The sequence below is a fragment of the Delphinapterus leucas genome, chromosome 1 (assembly GCF_059928025.1).
Source record: "Delphinapterus leucas isolate spDelLeu-1000000601 "Yukka" chromosome 1, BTC_Dleu_Yukka2, whole genome shotgun sequence".
Lineage (NCBI taxonomy): Eukaryota > Metazoa > Chordata > Mammalia > Artiodactyla > Monodontidae > Delphinapterus > Delphinapterus leucas.
This window is the reverse complement of record NC_143129.1, coordinates 186,107,347-186,121,979: the sequence shown is the minus strand read 5'-3', so window position 1 is coordinate 186,121,979 and position 14,633 is coordinate 186,107,347. Positions and strand designations below refer to the sequence as shown.

Here is a 14,633-nt window from a genome sequence, read left to right as displayed (position 1 = left end):
CTGTGAGGGGTCGGCAGGGGGATGCTGGCAGGACATAAGGAAGTCGTATGGTCGAGCTACCAGCACCTGAGCATAAATGCCCATGAGAGCCAGACCCGAGCTTTCCAGGACCCGATATCGCATGACTCAGCTGGGCCGTGCCAATGAAAAGAGCAGAATGAAACATTTCAAATGAAATGATGAAACGAAAACAGTTCAACTCAACTGAAGGCTTATACGTGGGCCTAGCATGTGTGGGGGGAAGAAAGTGCAAATAAACATTAGCAATGGCTGCGGCTGGGAGCCGTGTGGCTTCTCCCGTCTGGAGCGCTCTGCACCCGATGGGAGGCTTCCGACACTCGCCTCTAACACAGGCAGAGTGGATATTTACGTCTTATCAAACTCGGCTAAACAAAGGGAATGGGAAAGCTACCGGGGTCTCCGCCAGAAGGTGGGACGGAGGGCAGGGGATGAGAGGGGTGATACAGAGAGCTGCCCTGTCCCTGCAGGGACAGCGGAGACTGACACTGCCCACCCGCCCCTCCTCACTCCCCCGCACTGGCTGAAAACCCACTGGCTCTCAGCACTCGGGCCCCTGAGAAGCCAGAAGGAAACAAAAGCTAATGTGTTTGGCCCAGGAATCTCCCTTCAGCAGCAACCCCTTAAGATCCACCATGTGGTGCTGAAACCAGAGATATGGCCTGCTAGAGATTTCTAAACTGTGTAGCATCTGAAAATTAGATCAGTTAAATAATGTGCCTGAGTGTTTACATGTGATGTGGCTAATTTAACATCAAGTGCTTAGTGGGAAAGATGAAAGCAGGGGTTAGCATGCTTGTAATCTCTAAAGGGAACCGTCACTGCGCCTCAGACTCACGCCTGCTTCTTGGGTTTGAAAACCCCTCAGTTAGTGCTGCTTGAAAATGATGCAATTTCCATCTTGCCAGCAGCAGAGAGGAGAGCAGCTCCAGGAAGAATGGGGGCGGGGTGGGGGGAACACAGAGAGACAGAGACGGAGAGAGAGCTGGAGAGAGAGAGAGAGAGAGAGAAAGACAGAGGTGGGCTGGACTGAAGGCCAATGTTCTGGGTTGAACGGCGTCCTGTCAAAATTCCTGTCCACGTGGGACCTGTGCATGTGACCTTTTTGAGAACTAGGGTCTGTGCAGGTGTAATTAGTTAAGACACGTGCGCACTCACACACACAGACAGACAGACAGACACACACACACACACACACACACACACACACACACGGGAACTCAGCCAGATGACAAGAGAAGCAGAGGTTAGAGTGATGCAGCCACAAGCCAAGGAATGCCTGCAGCCCCCAGGAGCTGGAAGAGGCAGGAAGGATCCCCCGCAGAGCCTCCAGTGGGAGCCCAGCCCTGCCCATGCCTTGATTGTGGACTTCTGGCCTCAGAACTGGGAGAGAATGAACTCGGTTGTTGAAGCTCCCCAGACTGTGTCACAGCAGCCCCAGAAAACTCAAACAGGTGGGAAGCGTGGGAACCATCCGGCTCACACCCTGGCCCTGAGCGCCCCTCTCTCCTCACACGTGGAGGGACAGGTGCCACCGATGCTGGCCTGGTGCTCCTGGCACAACCGCCCTGCCCTCAGGGTACCAAACCCTGGACCACCAACCTGATGCAGACCAAGGTCTAAGCACACTTCCTGTTCTGCATGGAGAGAGCTCCTGCTACCAAGATTCTTTTTTAAAGTCTAGACTAAACGGCAGCTGGAGCCCAGCAGCTGGTCACCCCCCAGGAAAACGCCCCGCCGGAGCCTGGACTGCGTCCATAGAGGCCCAGGCAGGGTCCCAGGTCAGATGTGAGCTGGCACAGGGAGAGGGCAGGGAACGCCCCCGGGCTGACATCCGCAGCAGCACAACGAGCAAGCCCCCCATCACCCCAAGTGACCCAGGCCCACAGGAAGGTGCGCAGGGGGGGAGACGGGGCGGGAGGGGCTTGCAGTCGGGGGGAGGGGACAGGGACCGTTCCTCCGTGTGCTCTATACCAGGGGTCCCCAACCCCCTGTTAAGAGCCAGGCCGCGCAGCAGGAGGCGAGCGGCGGGTGAGAGAGCGAAGCTTCATCTGCTACCCCCCATCGCTCGCATTACCACCTGAGCTATCCATCCATGCCCCCTTCCACGCAAAAATTGTCTACCACAATTGCCAAAAAGGCTGGGGACCTTTTACTGCTCTATACAGCTCCTAACTGTCTGGTTCCCAGTTTTATTATTCTTAAAAGTTTCTTCTACAGACATCTCGACCACAGAAAAATGCTCCCTGAGGGCAGACACTGCTAAGCCAGGCCCCGGCCCTCTGAGAACGGCCCTCCCTCACAGGGGTTAGAGCAGAGCACCAGGCCTCCGGGGAGAGCCGCTCAGGCGTGTCCTCGGGACATCCTGGGCCAGGAGAGCCACACGAGGAGGAGTGGGGTGCCGTTAGGGAAGGAGCTAAATCCCTCTATCAGCCCAATATGCCCCCTCCAAACGCCTGCCCCCCGAGCCTGCCTGCAGCGGGGCCCCCGGGAGTGAACATGGCCAAGTCTCTTCACCCAGAGATGCCTCTGTCCACAGCAAAACCAAAATGAGAGGAACCAAGGCAGGAAGCAGACACAGCAGGGGGAGAGAGTGGGGCTGAAGCAGAGACGTCCCAGCCTGTGCCCCCAGGACTGGACGCCTGGCACAGCCCCGTCACCCGCCTTCCCTCCGGCCAGGCTCCTCTGGGAGGGGTGTCCGCGGGGCCCAGGCCAGCCCCCACTGGCATTCCCAGCATGAAGGATCCCAGGAGGGACGCCCCTTCCCATTGAGCCTCCTGCTGCAGCCCAGCCCTGCCCGATGCTGCTCTCCTAGGACCCGGGCCCCTGCCACCCACCCGAGAGAAGTGGGAGGGGCCTCCTTACCACCACCGGAGGCACCTCCAGGACCTTGTCCACGTTCTTCAGCGACAGGGGCACATACCACAGGGTGGCCTTATTGGTCAGCTTTTTGGTACCTTCAGAGAAGACAAACACGTGAGTGATGGCTGGGAGCCGGCAGGGTGCCGGGCACAGGGCAGGCAGGGCCGATGCCACCTCTGGCCCCCACCCCCAAGGCCTTCTTCAGCCGTGAGGTGCACGTGTGGGCACAGACTGGGGAGAGGCATGGCCTCCAGCCTGCCCCCACCCTGAGGCTGCTGGAAAGACTGCAGGTCACGCGGTCTAAGCCTGGGGGGCCTGGGCCTGTCGGCTTTCTAGCACTTTCTAACTCGGAAGGCCTGCATCTGGAGGGCACCGACTCCAGGCAGGCCTCCTGGGAGCCTCCGGAGCAAGAGGGAGGGAAGGGCTGTGGGGAGGGGCAGACTGGCCACCAAGAAGAGCTCCGGTTGGACAGGAAGCAGCTCATGGACCTGAGGCGGAGGGGCGGTGGAGGCAGAGCCCACCCAGGCAGCGGGGCCACAGCCCAGAGCACAGCAATGGGGTGGGCTCATCACAGCTCCCGCCCCCGCGGCCCCTCCCTTCCCCAGGGCCACCTCCTTCCAGGTGGGAGGCGCCACACCAGACACTTTTGCTGCTGGTGACTCAGCGCTCCAATGCAGAAGCTTCCAAATGGGGGCTGAGAGAGGGCGGTGGGCTGCTGGCTTCTGCTCTGGGCTGAAGGACAGGAAAAAGAACCTTCTTTGGGCCTCTAAGCCCAGCCTCAGGGCAGAGTGGTGCCGTCAGGGCAGGAGGCCTGTCTAGGCTGAAAACCATGGGCCAAAGGAGCCTGGAGATCACTTGGTCCACACCCCTCACTTGTACAGGAGGAGCTTGAAGCCCAGAGAGGTCAAGGGGATTGCCTAGGCTCACACAGCAACTCGACGCCATTCTGAGTACAGACCCGGACCTCCCAGGTCCCAGTAATTTCAGAGAAGTGTTTTCAAGGAGGCCTTTTAGAAGTTGCCTCTTCAACATGGATGATTCCCAATGTGGTGGCTATCAGGAGAACTGCAGGACAGAGAGAGGAAGTGGAGAAGCAAGGAGCAGCCCGGGGGCGGGGGGCTTGCCCTGAAGTCCCCCTCAGTAACTCACTTCCTACCAGTTCCTTCTGACCTGCCTTCCCAAGGCGAACCTGGGCCTTCAGTTTCCTCCCCTTAAACATAGCCCCAAGGACCAAGCCAAGCCCTGGCCAAGCCCTCTTGTCAATTAGAAAGAGGGTGAGGCCCCTGGCGCCCCAGGCCTGCTCCTCATGCCAGGATGTCCGCCGCTCCGCCCGGGCTCCACGGCACCACCAGGACCACAGGCAAATAACACGGAAAAATATCTTCACTGCACTTTGACAGAGTGAATCTGACAACCTGCTTTGGGGAATAAAGATTTCCTGTTTGACTCAGCTAGAGCCAGCCTGACAAGCTGGTTTCCGTGGAAACCCCAAGTGGCCCTCCTCCAGACCCAAATGAACACCATGGAGCAAATAAGGCAAAACACGCTAATTGTACTTTATCATTTAATAAAACCATCAAAAGACAAGTGCAGTGCTAAAAACATCTATTCTGAAATCTTGAGAGCTCCCAGCTATTTTCTGGAGTGATTCGCAGCAATCACGTCCCAGTTAGCTTAATATTTTGACAGTTGCTGGAGATGAATGAGCAAAGGTTTGCTGGTTGTCTGCCTGGGTGCATGCTCGCCCGGTTGCCTCACGGCAGGCGGCAAGGCCCCGAGCGAGGGGGATGCACAGAACGGGGGCTCTGCCCCCTGGGGTCTTAAAACACGGAGACGGCACACGAACAGCTTCAGGGTTCAGCCTGGTTGCCTGTTTGTCCGCCCAGCCCGGTCTCCCCACCTGTCCGAGTCCACCCGCCCACCTGGCCCGTGTTCACAGAGCACCTGCTGGGTGGCCCTGCCCCGGACCAGGCAGCCACATGGCCTGCCCTCGTAGGGCTCCCATCCTCGTGGACACGCGGGCAGAGATGCATCAAGACAGGAAGGCCTCGAGACACAGGGTCCCAGAGTAAAAGAGACTCACACAGATCCAAACATGGAAAGATGGAGAGAGTTTGAGAGATGCACAGACACGGTGCTGAGACCCAGAGAGGGGCACCCGGATGTGAGAGTAAGGGAGGGGGCGCCCGGCCCTTCAGCAGGGGCTCCAGGGCAAGGTGGGCAAGGTGACTGAGACGTGTAGAGAAGGCACAGCCCCAGGGCTCCAGGTCTCGCCGTCCCCATCCTGTGATCCGGCCCTGGGGTCTTCCCAGGGCCTCGCCCCCCGCACCCCATCTCGAAAGGCTGGGCAATGCTGGCCGGCGCCCCTGTGCTCTGGGCTTGGTCCCTCTCACAAGCACAACGCCCGGCCCGCTGTCCCGGGAGCCCGTGCTCCTCAGTCACTTCTCTCCTTCTCGGGGCAGCTCAGGCTCTGCGTGTCCATCCTTCAGGGTCAGGGCGGCTGGGGACACTGGCGGGTGCAGAGCATCCTGACTGCGGGGTGGGGGCTGTCATCTTGCCACCACAGCTCTGGGCAAGCGCTGCCTGCCTCCTGCCCGCTCCTGCCCCCAGAGGGGGGATCCCGCAGAAAGTAGGCTGGGGCACATCCTTGTAGACAAGGCCCTCTGCCCGCTTCCCCTCAGCGCAGAGGCCCAAATCTTCCTGACTCATCCACTCCTTCATTCACTCATCAGTGACTGAGTCCGCGGCTGTCGTGAGCCAACGGGAAAGCACGGCCCTTTCCCCTCTTGTGTCAGGAGCAGGGAGGCTCAACCCCCAGCACAGCCCAGGAGAGCAGGGCTGGGTCACGTGGAGGGGGGAGGGGGGATGGAAGGAGGGGCCCGCCCCACCCCCGCCCCCGCCCCGCCCTGGGCCTCCTCCCAGTGGGCTGCCAGCCCCAATGTGGGGAGTCAGGGCCAGAGGACCCCTTTCTGTGCCACAGCCCGAGACCAGCATCCAAGGTCCCTTAGATGCCAGAGCTTTCTGCCAAAGACCGGGTTCAGGCCACAGACGCAGGACATGGGGCACAAGCCCACTGACCGCTCCCCACCCCCACCCCCCACCCCCGCCCCAGGCCGTGGCTCGGCTTAATCGTTCACTGTGCAGTGGCTGGGCCTGCTGCGGTCACCGCAATGCTCCAGATGAATAACTGAGCTCCTGGCCCGTGTCGGGGAGAAGCCTGGAGCCCGTTAAAGATCTCTGAGCACAGCGCTCTGCAGGCAGCCACGGCTGAGGAGAGGGCATCGGCAGGAGGCAGAAGGACCCAGGCAGCTCCTTCCTCTAGAATGAGCACGGACTCTCCTCTGGGTGCGACAGCGGGTGGCCTGGGACGAGGCAGTGGGCAGTGAGGGGCCCAAGGGGCCTGCCTGCCTCAGCATCTCTGTTATAAAAAGCAGCGACTGTGAACCGAAGCCACACTCCCCTGCAGTGCCCAGTGGGAGGGTGAGAAGGGGTTTCCATGGTTACCACTCCGAGGAAGAGAATATTCAGATCAAAGCAGAGTCAAAGGTTCGCCCAGGGAGCTCCAGCCTAGGCCTGGCTTGCGGGGCCCAGGGGAGCAGAGCAGAAGCCAGGGCAGCGCCTTCCAAGGGGCAGCAGCTTCCAAGGGGTAGCAGCTCCACCGTGCAGGGAAGGGCAAGGTGGGGGCTGGGGAGACGGCAGGGGGTCCGGAGGGCGGCATGCGCCCTCCCAGCCCGTTTCCACCCTTCTGCCCGGACCAGCTGGCCGCCAGGCCCCTTCTTCCCCAGGAAAGCAGGGGGGCCGTACCCTGGGCTCGTTGCCTAACTCGTCTGCGCCCCCGTTTCCCCGTCTGCAAACGAAGCGAGGACGGCAGAAGTCCCTGCTCACAGGTGGAGGCGGAAATGCAGGGAGGTCACCCACAGACAGTGTTAGGACCATCCAGGGGCAGTCAGCCCTCAATGGACGTGGGCTGCGGCTGCTGCCTTATTTCTACTGTCACCGTTGTTCCCAACCCCGCACGCGGGCTCAGCAAGAGGAAGTTACCTGTGAGGATGTTTTCGGACATCACGTGGACCTGAACCTCCACTGAATGCTTGGAGGTGTAGGTGATCTCCGCACTGACGTGGGCCACCTCGCCGATGCACATGGGTGACAGGAAGTCCGTGCGCTCCACCTGGGCCAGGGCGGCCACACAGCACTCCTGCAAAGACCAGAGGCGGGTCAGCCTCCCACGAGGCCCCACCCTGGACACGCTCCCCCAAAACGGCCCTTGGTTTTTTCCCCACTGTTAAAGTAACGCAAGTTATTGCCACCACACACTCCTACGTGCAAAACCAGGAGATGAGGCACTGCCCGAGGGCAACCCGGCAAAGCAGTTGATACAGGCGATTCTGAGTGGTGGGGTTCCGAGCAGCCTGTTTCTTTTTTCTGACTTTTCTACAAAAGATACGTATTACTTGTATAATGAAACGTGGAAAAAGGCATACATACTTATTATGGAAAATTTGGGAAGTACAGAAAAGGAGGCAGAGGAGGGAAGATCCCTCCTCCCATCCAGAGATAACCATGGTTTCTATTTGGGGATCTTTCTTTCCAGGCTTTTTGCCCCAAGAACAGGGGTTTTACTGGTTCACTTGTTTGGCTGTCTGGCTCCTTGTTTTGCAGTTTTAGTCACAGACAGTTGTCACTTACAGTCATGTATAGCTGTCATATGTAGTCTTACACACTTTCACAATCTGCTTTTTTCACTCAACAGGAGGAAAAATAACCTGCCCGTGTTGTGACAAGCTCTTAGAAATCACAGTTCTTCTTTTTAAATGTTATTTATCCTTCAAATAGGCAACCCATTCTCATGACTCAAAATTCAAAAGGAACAAAAAGGTGTATGTCCCCGGCCACCCAGGACCCCTGGGTAACTGGATGGACGCAGCCAGTCAGCACGTGCAGGTGGGGTCCAGTGGGATCCACTTGGGAGCTCACATTCTATGAAAGTGAGGCACTTACTTCCTCATTTCTTTTCTTGACACTTTCTACGACTTCCACTTCACGATACTCCATTGCAAAGATATTTCTTAACGGCCAAATAAAATATTCTTCCGTTGTTAGATTTGTATCAACCTCAGCTGTCTCTTATTATAAATAACCCTGTGATGAGGGTCCTTTTAGTTAAGTCATTTTCAGTATTGGGGATTGTTTCCAGGGTGGAAGGGACAAACATTTCGGTACGTGTTCCCAAAGTGCTTCGCAGAAGGGCAGAGTGCTTGACGTGGCCCCAGCACTCCCGCACCAGCACTGAAAATCAGCTTTTTTTTACGTTTAGTTTTTATTGAGGTAACATTGGTTTATATCATTGTGTAAGTTTCCTGTGTAACAACGTTATATTTCTACTGTATACCCTAGAGCGTGCTCACCACCAAAAGTATAGTTTCCATCCATCACCAGACAGTCGATTCCTTTACCCATTTTGCCCCTGGGCCACTCCCCCACCCCCCTCTGCTAACCACTGCCTTGTTCTATCTATGCATTTTTGGTTTGTTCGTTTATTTTTTGTCTTTTATATTCTACCTATGAACAAAATCATCAGGTATTTGTTTTTCTCCATCTGACTTATTTCACTTAGCATCATTCCCTCAAGGACCACCCATGTAGTCACAAATGGCAAGATTTCATCTTTTTTTTTTTTTTTTTTTAACCTCTGAGTAACGTTCCATTGTGTGTTTGCGTGTGTGTGTATACCATAATGTATTTATCCACTCATCCATCAATGGGCCCTTAGGTTGCTCCATGTCTTGGCTGCTGTAAATAATGCTGCCATGAACACAGGGTGCAGATACCACTTCGTATTAGTGTTTTCATTTTCTTTGGATACATACTCAGAAGTGGAATAGCTGGATCATATGGCAACTCTATTTTTAGTTTTTGAGGAACCTCCAGGCTGTTTTCCACAGTGGCCACACCAGTTTACATTCCCACCAACAGTGCATGAGGTCCCCTTTTTCTCCACATCTTCACCAACACTGGTTATCTGTTGTCTTTTTGATAACAGCCATTCTGGCAGGTGTGAGGGGAGATCTCATTGTGGTTCCGATCTGCATTTCCCTGATGATTAGAGATGTTGAGCATCTTTTCGTGTGCCTGTTGGCCATCTGTATATCTTCTTTGGAAAAATGTCTATTCAGTTCCTCTGCCCATTTTTTAATCGGGTTGTTTATTTTTTGTTGTTGAGTTGTATGAATTCTTCATATATTATGGAATCAGCTTCCTTTTCATCCATGCTAACCGAAAGACACAAAAGACAATCTTACGTGTGAGCCACAGGACCGTGGATCTTCACTGCCAAACACAGCACCTGGCACTTTTTGCACTTTCTACCAGAAACCAATCAGGGTTTTTAGGACACTGGACAGCATGGGTACCCCTGGGCTGGGTGGGGAGCAGGGAGCAGATGGGCCCACTCTCAAGGGCCTGTCGGTGCCGTGCCAGCGCTGGACTTCACTTTTCCAGCTGGTCCCCACAGCACCCCTTCTGCAGGGGTTGGAGATATTAAGCTTGTAGGTGACAGTCAGTTCAAGCTCTGGCATGTCTGCACTCTTCCCACCGGCCACCTGCCACCACCTGTGGCACCAAAGCACAGCTCTCCCACCTGCGCGAGAACTCACCTAACACCTGGCAAACATGCAAATTCCCTGACCCGCCCCAAACCCACAGAACCTGTCTCTTTGGAGGGACGCCTGGGGACCTCCATCTTCACCCCTTCCCCCGAGATCCTCAGACACACGGGGGTCCTCTGATGGTTTCTGTTCCTATAAATGTCCTGGAATCAGCTCTCAACGCAGCAGAGCACGAGCTGAGCAGGCAAGTGCAGCTTGTGGCATCCCCCCTCTGACTTGCCGGGGCCCTGTCCCCCCCGCCCCCGCCCCACACAGACGTGTCACCCCTGACGCTAAAACAATGCGAGGGAATTGCTGGGCGTCACCCCGAGTACATTTGTGTGGCTACAGCGCCACCCACTGGCAGAAAGCTGGAAAGGCAAGTGCGAAGTGAGGGGGGCAAGAATGCGGGGCCAGCCTCTGGGCCACTTCTGGAACTATCCAAGCTCCGCCTGCAAGACCCAAAACGAAATAAAGGAGCTGTCTTTGTTGAAGGGTGGCTAAACTATGGAATGGATATGTCCGCACACAGGTAACACTCCTATACGTTAGTTAATATTTTAAATGGAAATGCAGCTCGTTTCTTCTGCCTTTAAACATCTGAGCCTTAGATGGACCCCAGCCTTTTTAAGGCTACAGAGGCATTCCTTCACTTGTGGTGGCATCTATGGAGCCAGGCCCTGCACTCGGTGCCTGCCCCTGGCCTGGGGTCTGGTTGGGGGACGGATGACAGATGAGCACGTGGCAGGTGCTCCGAAGAGGGCAGCGTGAGGTGTGGGGGGTGGGAAGTGGGGTTCAGGTGCCGATGTGGGAGGGGCAGCTGCAGGTGAGGGGCTGAGACCTGGATGCTGAGGTGTCAGGCAGGAGAAGGTGTGGGGTGCAGACACCCCAGGCAGAGGGGAGGGCAGGGCGACCCCGGGGGAACTGGAGGCTGCTGCTGAATCCATGTCCAGCTGGGTGTGGACGGCACAGGCTGGGACCCAGGCAGCTCCAACTTGACTGCCGTTTCCCAAGACCTAGCGGGCCACCCCAGGCACTCCATAAAGACCTGTGTGACCCAGAAATTCAAAACACAGGCTGACAAATGTTTATTCAGTGTGAGCGTCTCCGAGCTGTAGGTGTCTGTGGCTCCCAGCGGCTCAGACACACCCGTAAGTCCCTGCTTCGGGGCGTAAACTAGGAGGAGCGGCCCCGACCCGGGAAGCAGCCATGAGGGTCTGATCAGCATCTAGCCCAAGAAGCACCCTCTGCCATGCTCCCGAAGGCAGCCTGAGTCGCACTGCCCATTGGGCACAGATGCCTGGAAAACCACGGGCCTGAGCTCCTGAGGGGCCACGGGGCTTTGAGCTGGGACAGCAGCTTCAGAAGCAGAGCCAGAGGAAACAGGTCTGTGCCCTGGACTCAAATCCCAGCTCTGGCACTAGCTCTTGACCTGGTCTCTCTGCAAAATACAGATAATAAATGGTACTAGTGACTGCCGCCAGGATTCAAGTGGATGCTGTGTGGAGAGGAGGGGTGGGCTGCCTTGCTCTCACAGAAACGTAGGGATCAAGGTCCAGAAAGAGTTAACTCCTACTGCTCTTGTTATGTGAGCTGCACCTGCCCCCTCACCCACCCAGGTCCTCTCGGCTGATGCCCACTCAGAGGATGCAGCTCTGTGACCTTTGGGAGCCACATGACTTTTCCGGGCCTCCATTTCCTCACCTGCAAAGTGGGGTTAAGGAGATTCCCCAGGTAAGGAAGGTCAAGCACGCAGTGTGGCCACTGGTGCATCGTAAGTGTGCATTAAGCAGAAGCTCTCCGCAGACAACTACTCCAGACACACAGCTAATGGGAGCCCACTGCGTTCCAGACCTTGGCCTAGATGCTAAGGGAATCCAGCAGGGAAATGACGGGCAAAAGTCCTTGCTCTGGTGGGGCTTACATTCTAGTGGGGGAAGCAGCCCAGAGCTAAATGAGCAAAACGCAGCGTGCCAGGAGGGACAGTGCTGTGGGCAAGAGCTGGGAGCAGTGAGGGAGCCGGTTGTCGGGGACGTGGAGATCGTATTTACGCAGAGACTGGAAGGAAGGGGGAGACACGTGGGTCTCTGGGGGAAGAGTGGTCCAGGCAGGGGAAAGGTCCAGTGCAAAGGCCCTGGGGCAGGAATGCTGGCGTGGCCCAGGGGCGTGACGAGGGGAAGGAGTAGGAGCCGTGCCCTGACTTCACACAGGATGGGTTTCTCTGGCTGCTACTGGACAGCAGACCAGGGGCAGGGAGGCCTGTTAGGAAGCTGTTAGGCAATCTGGGCAGGAAGCGGCAGTGGCTCGGCCCAGATGGCGGTGGGGCTGGTGTGCAGTGTTCGGACCTGGAACTATCCACAAGGTGAAGCCAATGGGACTGGATGCCAGGGTCCACGGGTGGGAGGAAGAGGGGGTCAACGGAGGCTCCAGAGGCCATTTACTGAGCAGAGGGAGGCCGTGGGAGAAGCAGCCTGGGAGCGGGCCCCGAGTGTGTTTTGGGGCCCATCCAGGTCGAGGGCGGATTAAGCATCCAGGGGGAGCCAGCTAAGAGGCACCAGCTGGACAGAGGACCTCGGGGCTGTGTCGTGGTACTAGAGCCACAGGCTGGATGAGACCACCAAGGGAGTGTGGGTGGCAGTGCTCCCGGCGCACCCAGAGCCCCAGCAGAGCCATTCAGAGGCCAGCCTCAGCCCCCTGGAGCTGCCTGGGGCTCACGCCCCCTTCCTGAGCCTGGGATTCCAGATCGCTATCTTGGGGCCACCAGCCCAGAGGCATCTCCCGGCCAACAGGCCAGACCTGCAACCCAGGCTCACTCTGGGGAACGAGTGAGAACAAATAAGTCTCAGGCAAGTATCCAAGCTCTCTGGACCTCAGCTTCCTCATCTGTGCAGTGGGGATAATACAATAACCACCTCGACCTCTAAGGGGTGTCGTGAGGACGACACAAGCTAAATGCTACAGAGCTTTGCAAAACCCTAGGTGGTCACTGAACTCTGGCGGTTACCAGGGCATTGTCACCCACTTGGCCTCCCTCCCTCCCAAGTCCTGGGGCTCTTCCTTCCCAGCGTCCAGCCTCTCTTGCCAGGCCTGGCTGGGACCCTCACCGTCCCCCTCTCGGAGGGTCTACCAGGGGCCGGGCCCCCACCTCAGCCCCGGCCCCTCGGGCTCAGGCCGGTCCTCACAGCCACCAGAGGGCGCTCTCTGAACGTGGCCGGGTTTGCCCCAGAACTTCAAGGGCGAACTCTTAGCAGGCGGGAGAGCCCCTTCCTCACATGGAGGGCCCCCAGCCCAACCCACTCTCACTCCTCCCCAGGTGAAGGCCCCCAGGCTCACGTCCACCCACACACACTCACCCCGGCTCGGTTCAGTCTACACACGTGCACACGCATGCGCACATGCACAGTCTGCGCGGGCGTGGAATCGGCCTCTGGGCCTGGAGGACAATGGCACAGCAAGTGGCTCGCTGGGGCCCCCAGGTGCACAAGGCCTCAGGCTTCCTTGGAGTCGCTTCCGTGCCCGCCCGGTGCCGAGTTGGCAGTTGGGGTACAAGACTGACTCCTTCCTCCAGCACCCGAGGGGGGCTTCAGAGAGAACGACAGGTCCCGCAGGGCTGGGGGCCGGGCAGGAGATGACGGGCTGAATTCCCCGCAGCTGCCCTGAAGCCTAAAGCCACCAGCCTGGCCTTGTCTGGGCGGCGGGAGGAGAGCCGGCAACATCGCAGGAGTCTGTGCGGGCCTCTGCGGCCCGGAAGCCACCAAGGGGAGAGCCCAGACTTGCCTGTGGACCCAGGGTCAGTGGAGCAGGGGAGGGGTCCGGGTCCGGGTCCAGGCGGTGTGACACCCAGGATTAACTGCCGCCCATGGAGGCTCTGGGGGGGCTGGGCCCCCGGGGGCTCAGGAAGCTGACTCTCCCTGAACACAGCGGGAGGGCTGGAAAGGTGGCTCTGTCAGCTGGCAGCTCTCAGCTGAGTTTTTGGAGGTCCCCACCCCTCCTCGCTGAGCCCCAAACCAACTGCCAATGCAAGGGGTCCGCAGTCCAGAGCCGGAGCTTCCCAAAACCCCCCAAGGCCCAGGGACCGGGGCGGGGAAGGCTCCAGGCCTGGCCTCCACCCAAACTCCCTTCCTGACCCGACAGTGGACAGGGGTGCGGCACCGCCAGAGGGGACTCCAGGCCCCCAGGGCCCGGGGTCTTCCACGTGACGCTCACCCCGTTCTGGCTGTTGCAGTGCCGGGTGCTGATGATGGCCCCTGCCTCCTCGATCATCTTCAGAATGGTTCCTCCGTGGACGTTGCCGGCCACATTGGCGTCATCTGGCCGCATGATCCTGGGCGGGAGGGGAGAAGCAGCAGGGTGAGCCTCGGGAAGGACGTCGCTTGTGAACAGCAGCAACCCCGGGGAGGGGCAGAAGGTCCTCCAAAGGGCCCGACGGCTCCCAGAGAAGGAAAAAGAACTTCCCGTGTGTTTGCTCAGGGTGGGTGCTGATCTGACAGCCAGACAAGGGGCTGCAGGGTCGTGTTTCCACGTGTCTCCACCTTCCTGCCCTAGGGCCGCAGGCACCCGGCCTGACAGGTACCAGGAAGGGCGGGTGGCGGGGACTTTCCGCAAAGGCCGTGAGCGTGGCAGCAAGGCGACCCGGCTGTGGGGCGCCCAGCGCACCTGCCCCTCCTGGTTTCCAGGACTGCCAACGACCAGCAGAGCTGAATGAGCACAAGGACATGGGCTCCGACCCCTTGGAAAATGGACAAATTCCCAGGACCACCACCTCCATCAGGAGTCCCAGGGGAGCTGGCCTCGTGCGGCCACAGATGTTCTGAGAACTGGAAACAAGTCGCAGCATCCAGACCCATCAGCAGGTGAATGCCCGCTCGCCACCTGCCCCTGGGCTCTGAGAGAGCACCAGAGGGGCCCGATTCCCTGGGATTGAGAGCTGGGAGCTCCCGAAGGTCAGGAAGGACTGAAATGCCACCCCATTTCCTTGCCGTGGGCAGTGGGGAAGCGCCGTGAAATCCACGGAGTCCCAACAGGCCAGCCTCGTGCTCCTACCTTGGGCAACCCCAGAGAGGTTGGCACTTTCCCAGGCTCCAGTCTGGCTGATGAAATCTGCCT

The 14,633-nt window shown here is 58.2% G+C and overlaps 1 protein-coding gene across 1 annotated transcript in view; it reads right to left on the bottom strand.

Moving 5' to 3' along the window:
- Positions 1-14,633, bottom strand: part of ACOT7 (acyl-CoA thioesterase 7) — a 90,918-nt gene that overhangs the window by 58,553 nt on the left and 17,732 nt on the right. Inside the window, exons 2-4 of the mRNA XM_022598407.2 lie at positions 13,734-13,851; positions 6,922-7,078; positions 2,884-2,975 (exon numbers count right to left, since the gene is read on the bottom strand). Of these exons, the coding sequence (XP_022454115.1) occupies positions 2,884-2,975; positions 6,922-7,078; positions 13,734-13,851 (367 nt within the window). The remainder of the gene's footprint in view (positions 1-2,883; positions 2,976-6,921; positions 7,079-13,733; positions 13,852-14,633) is intronic.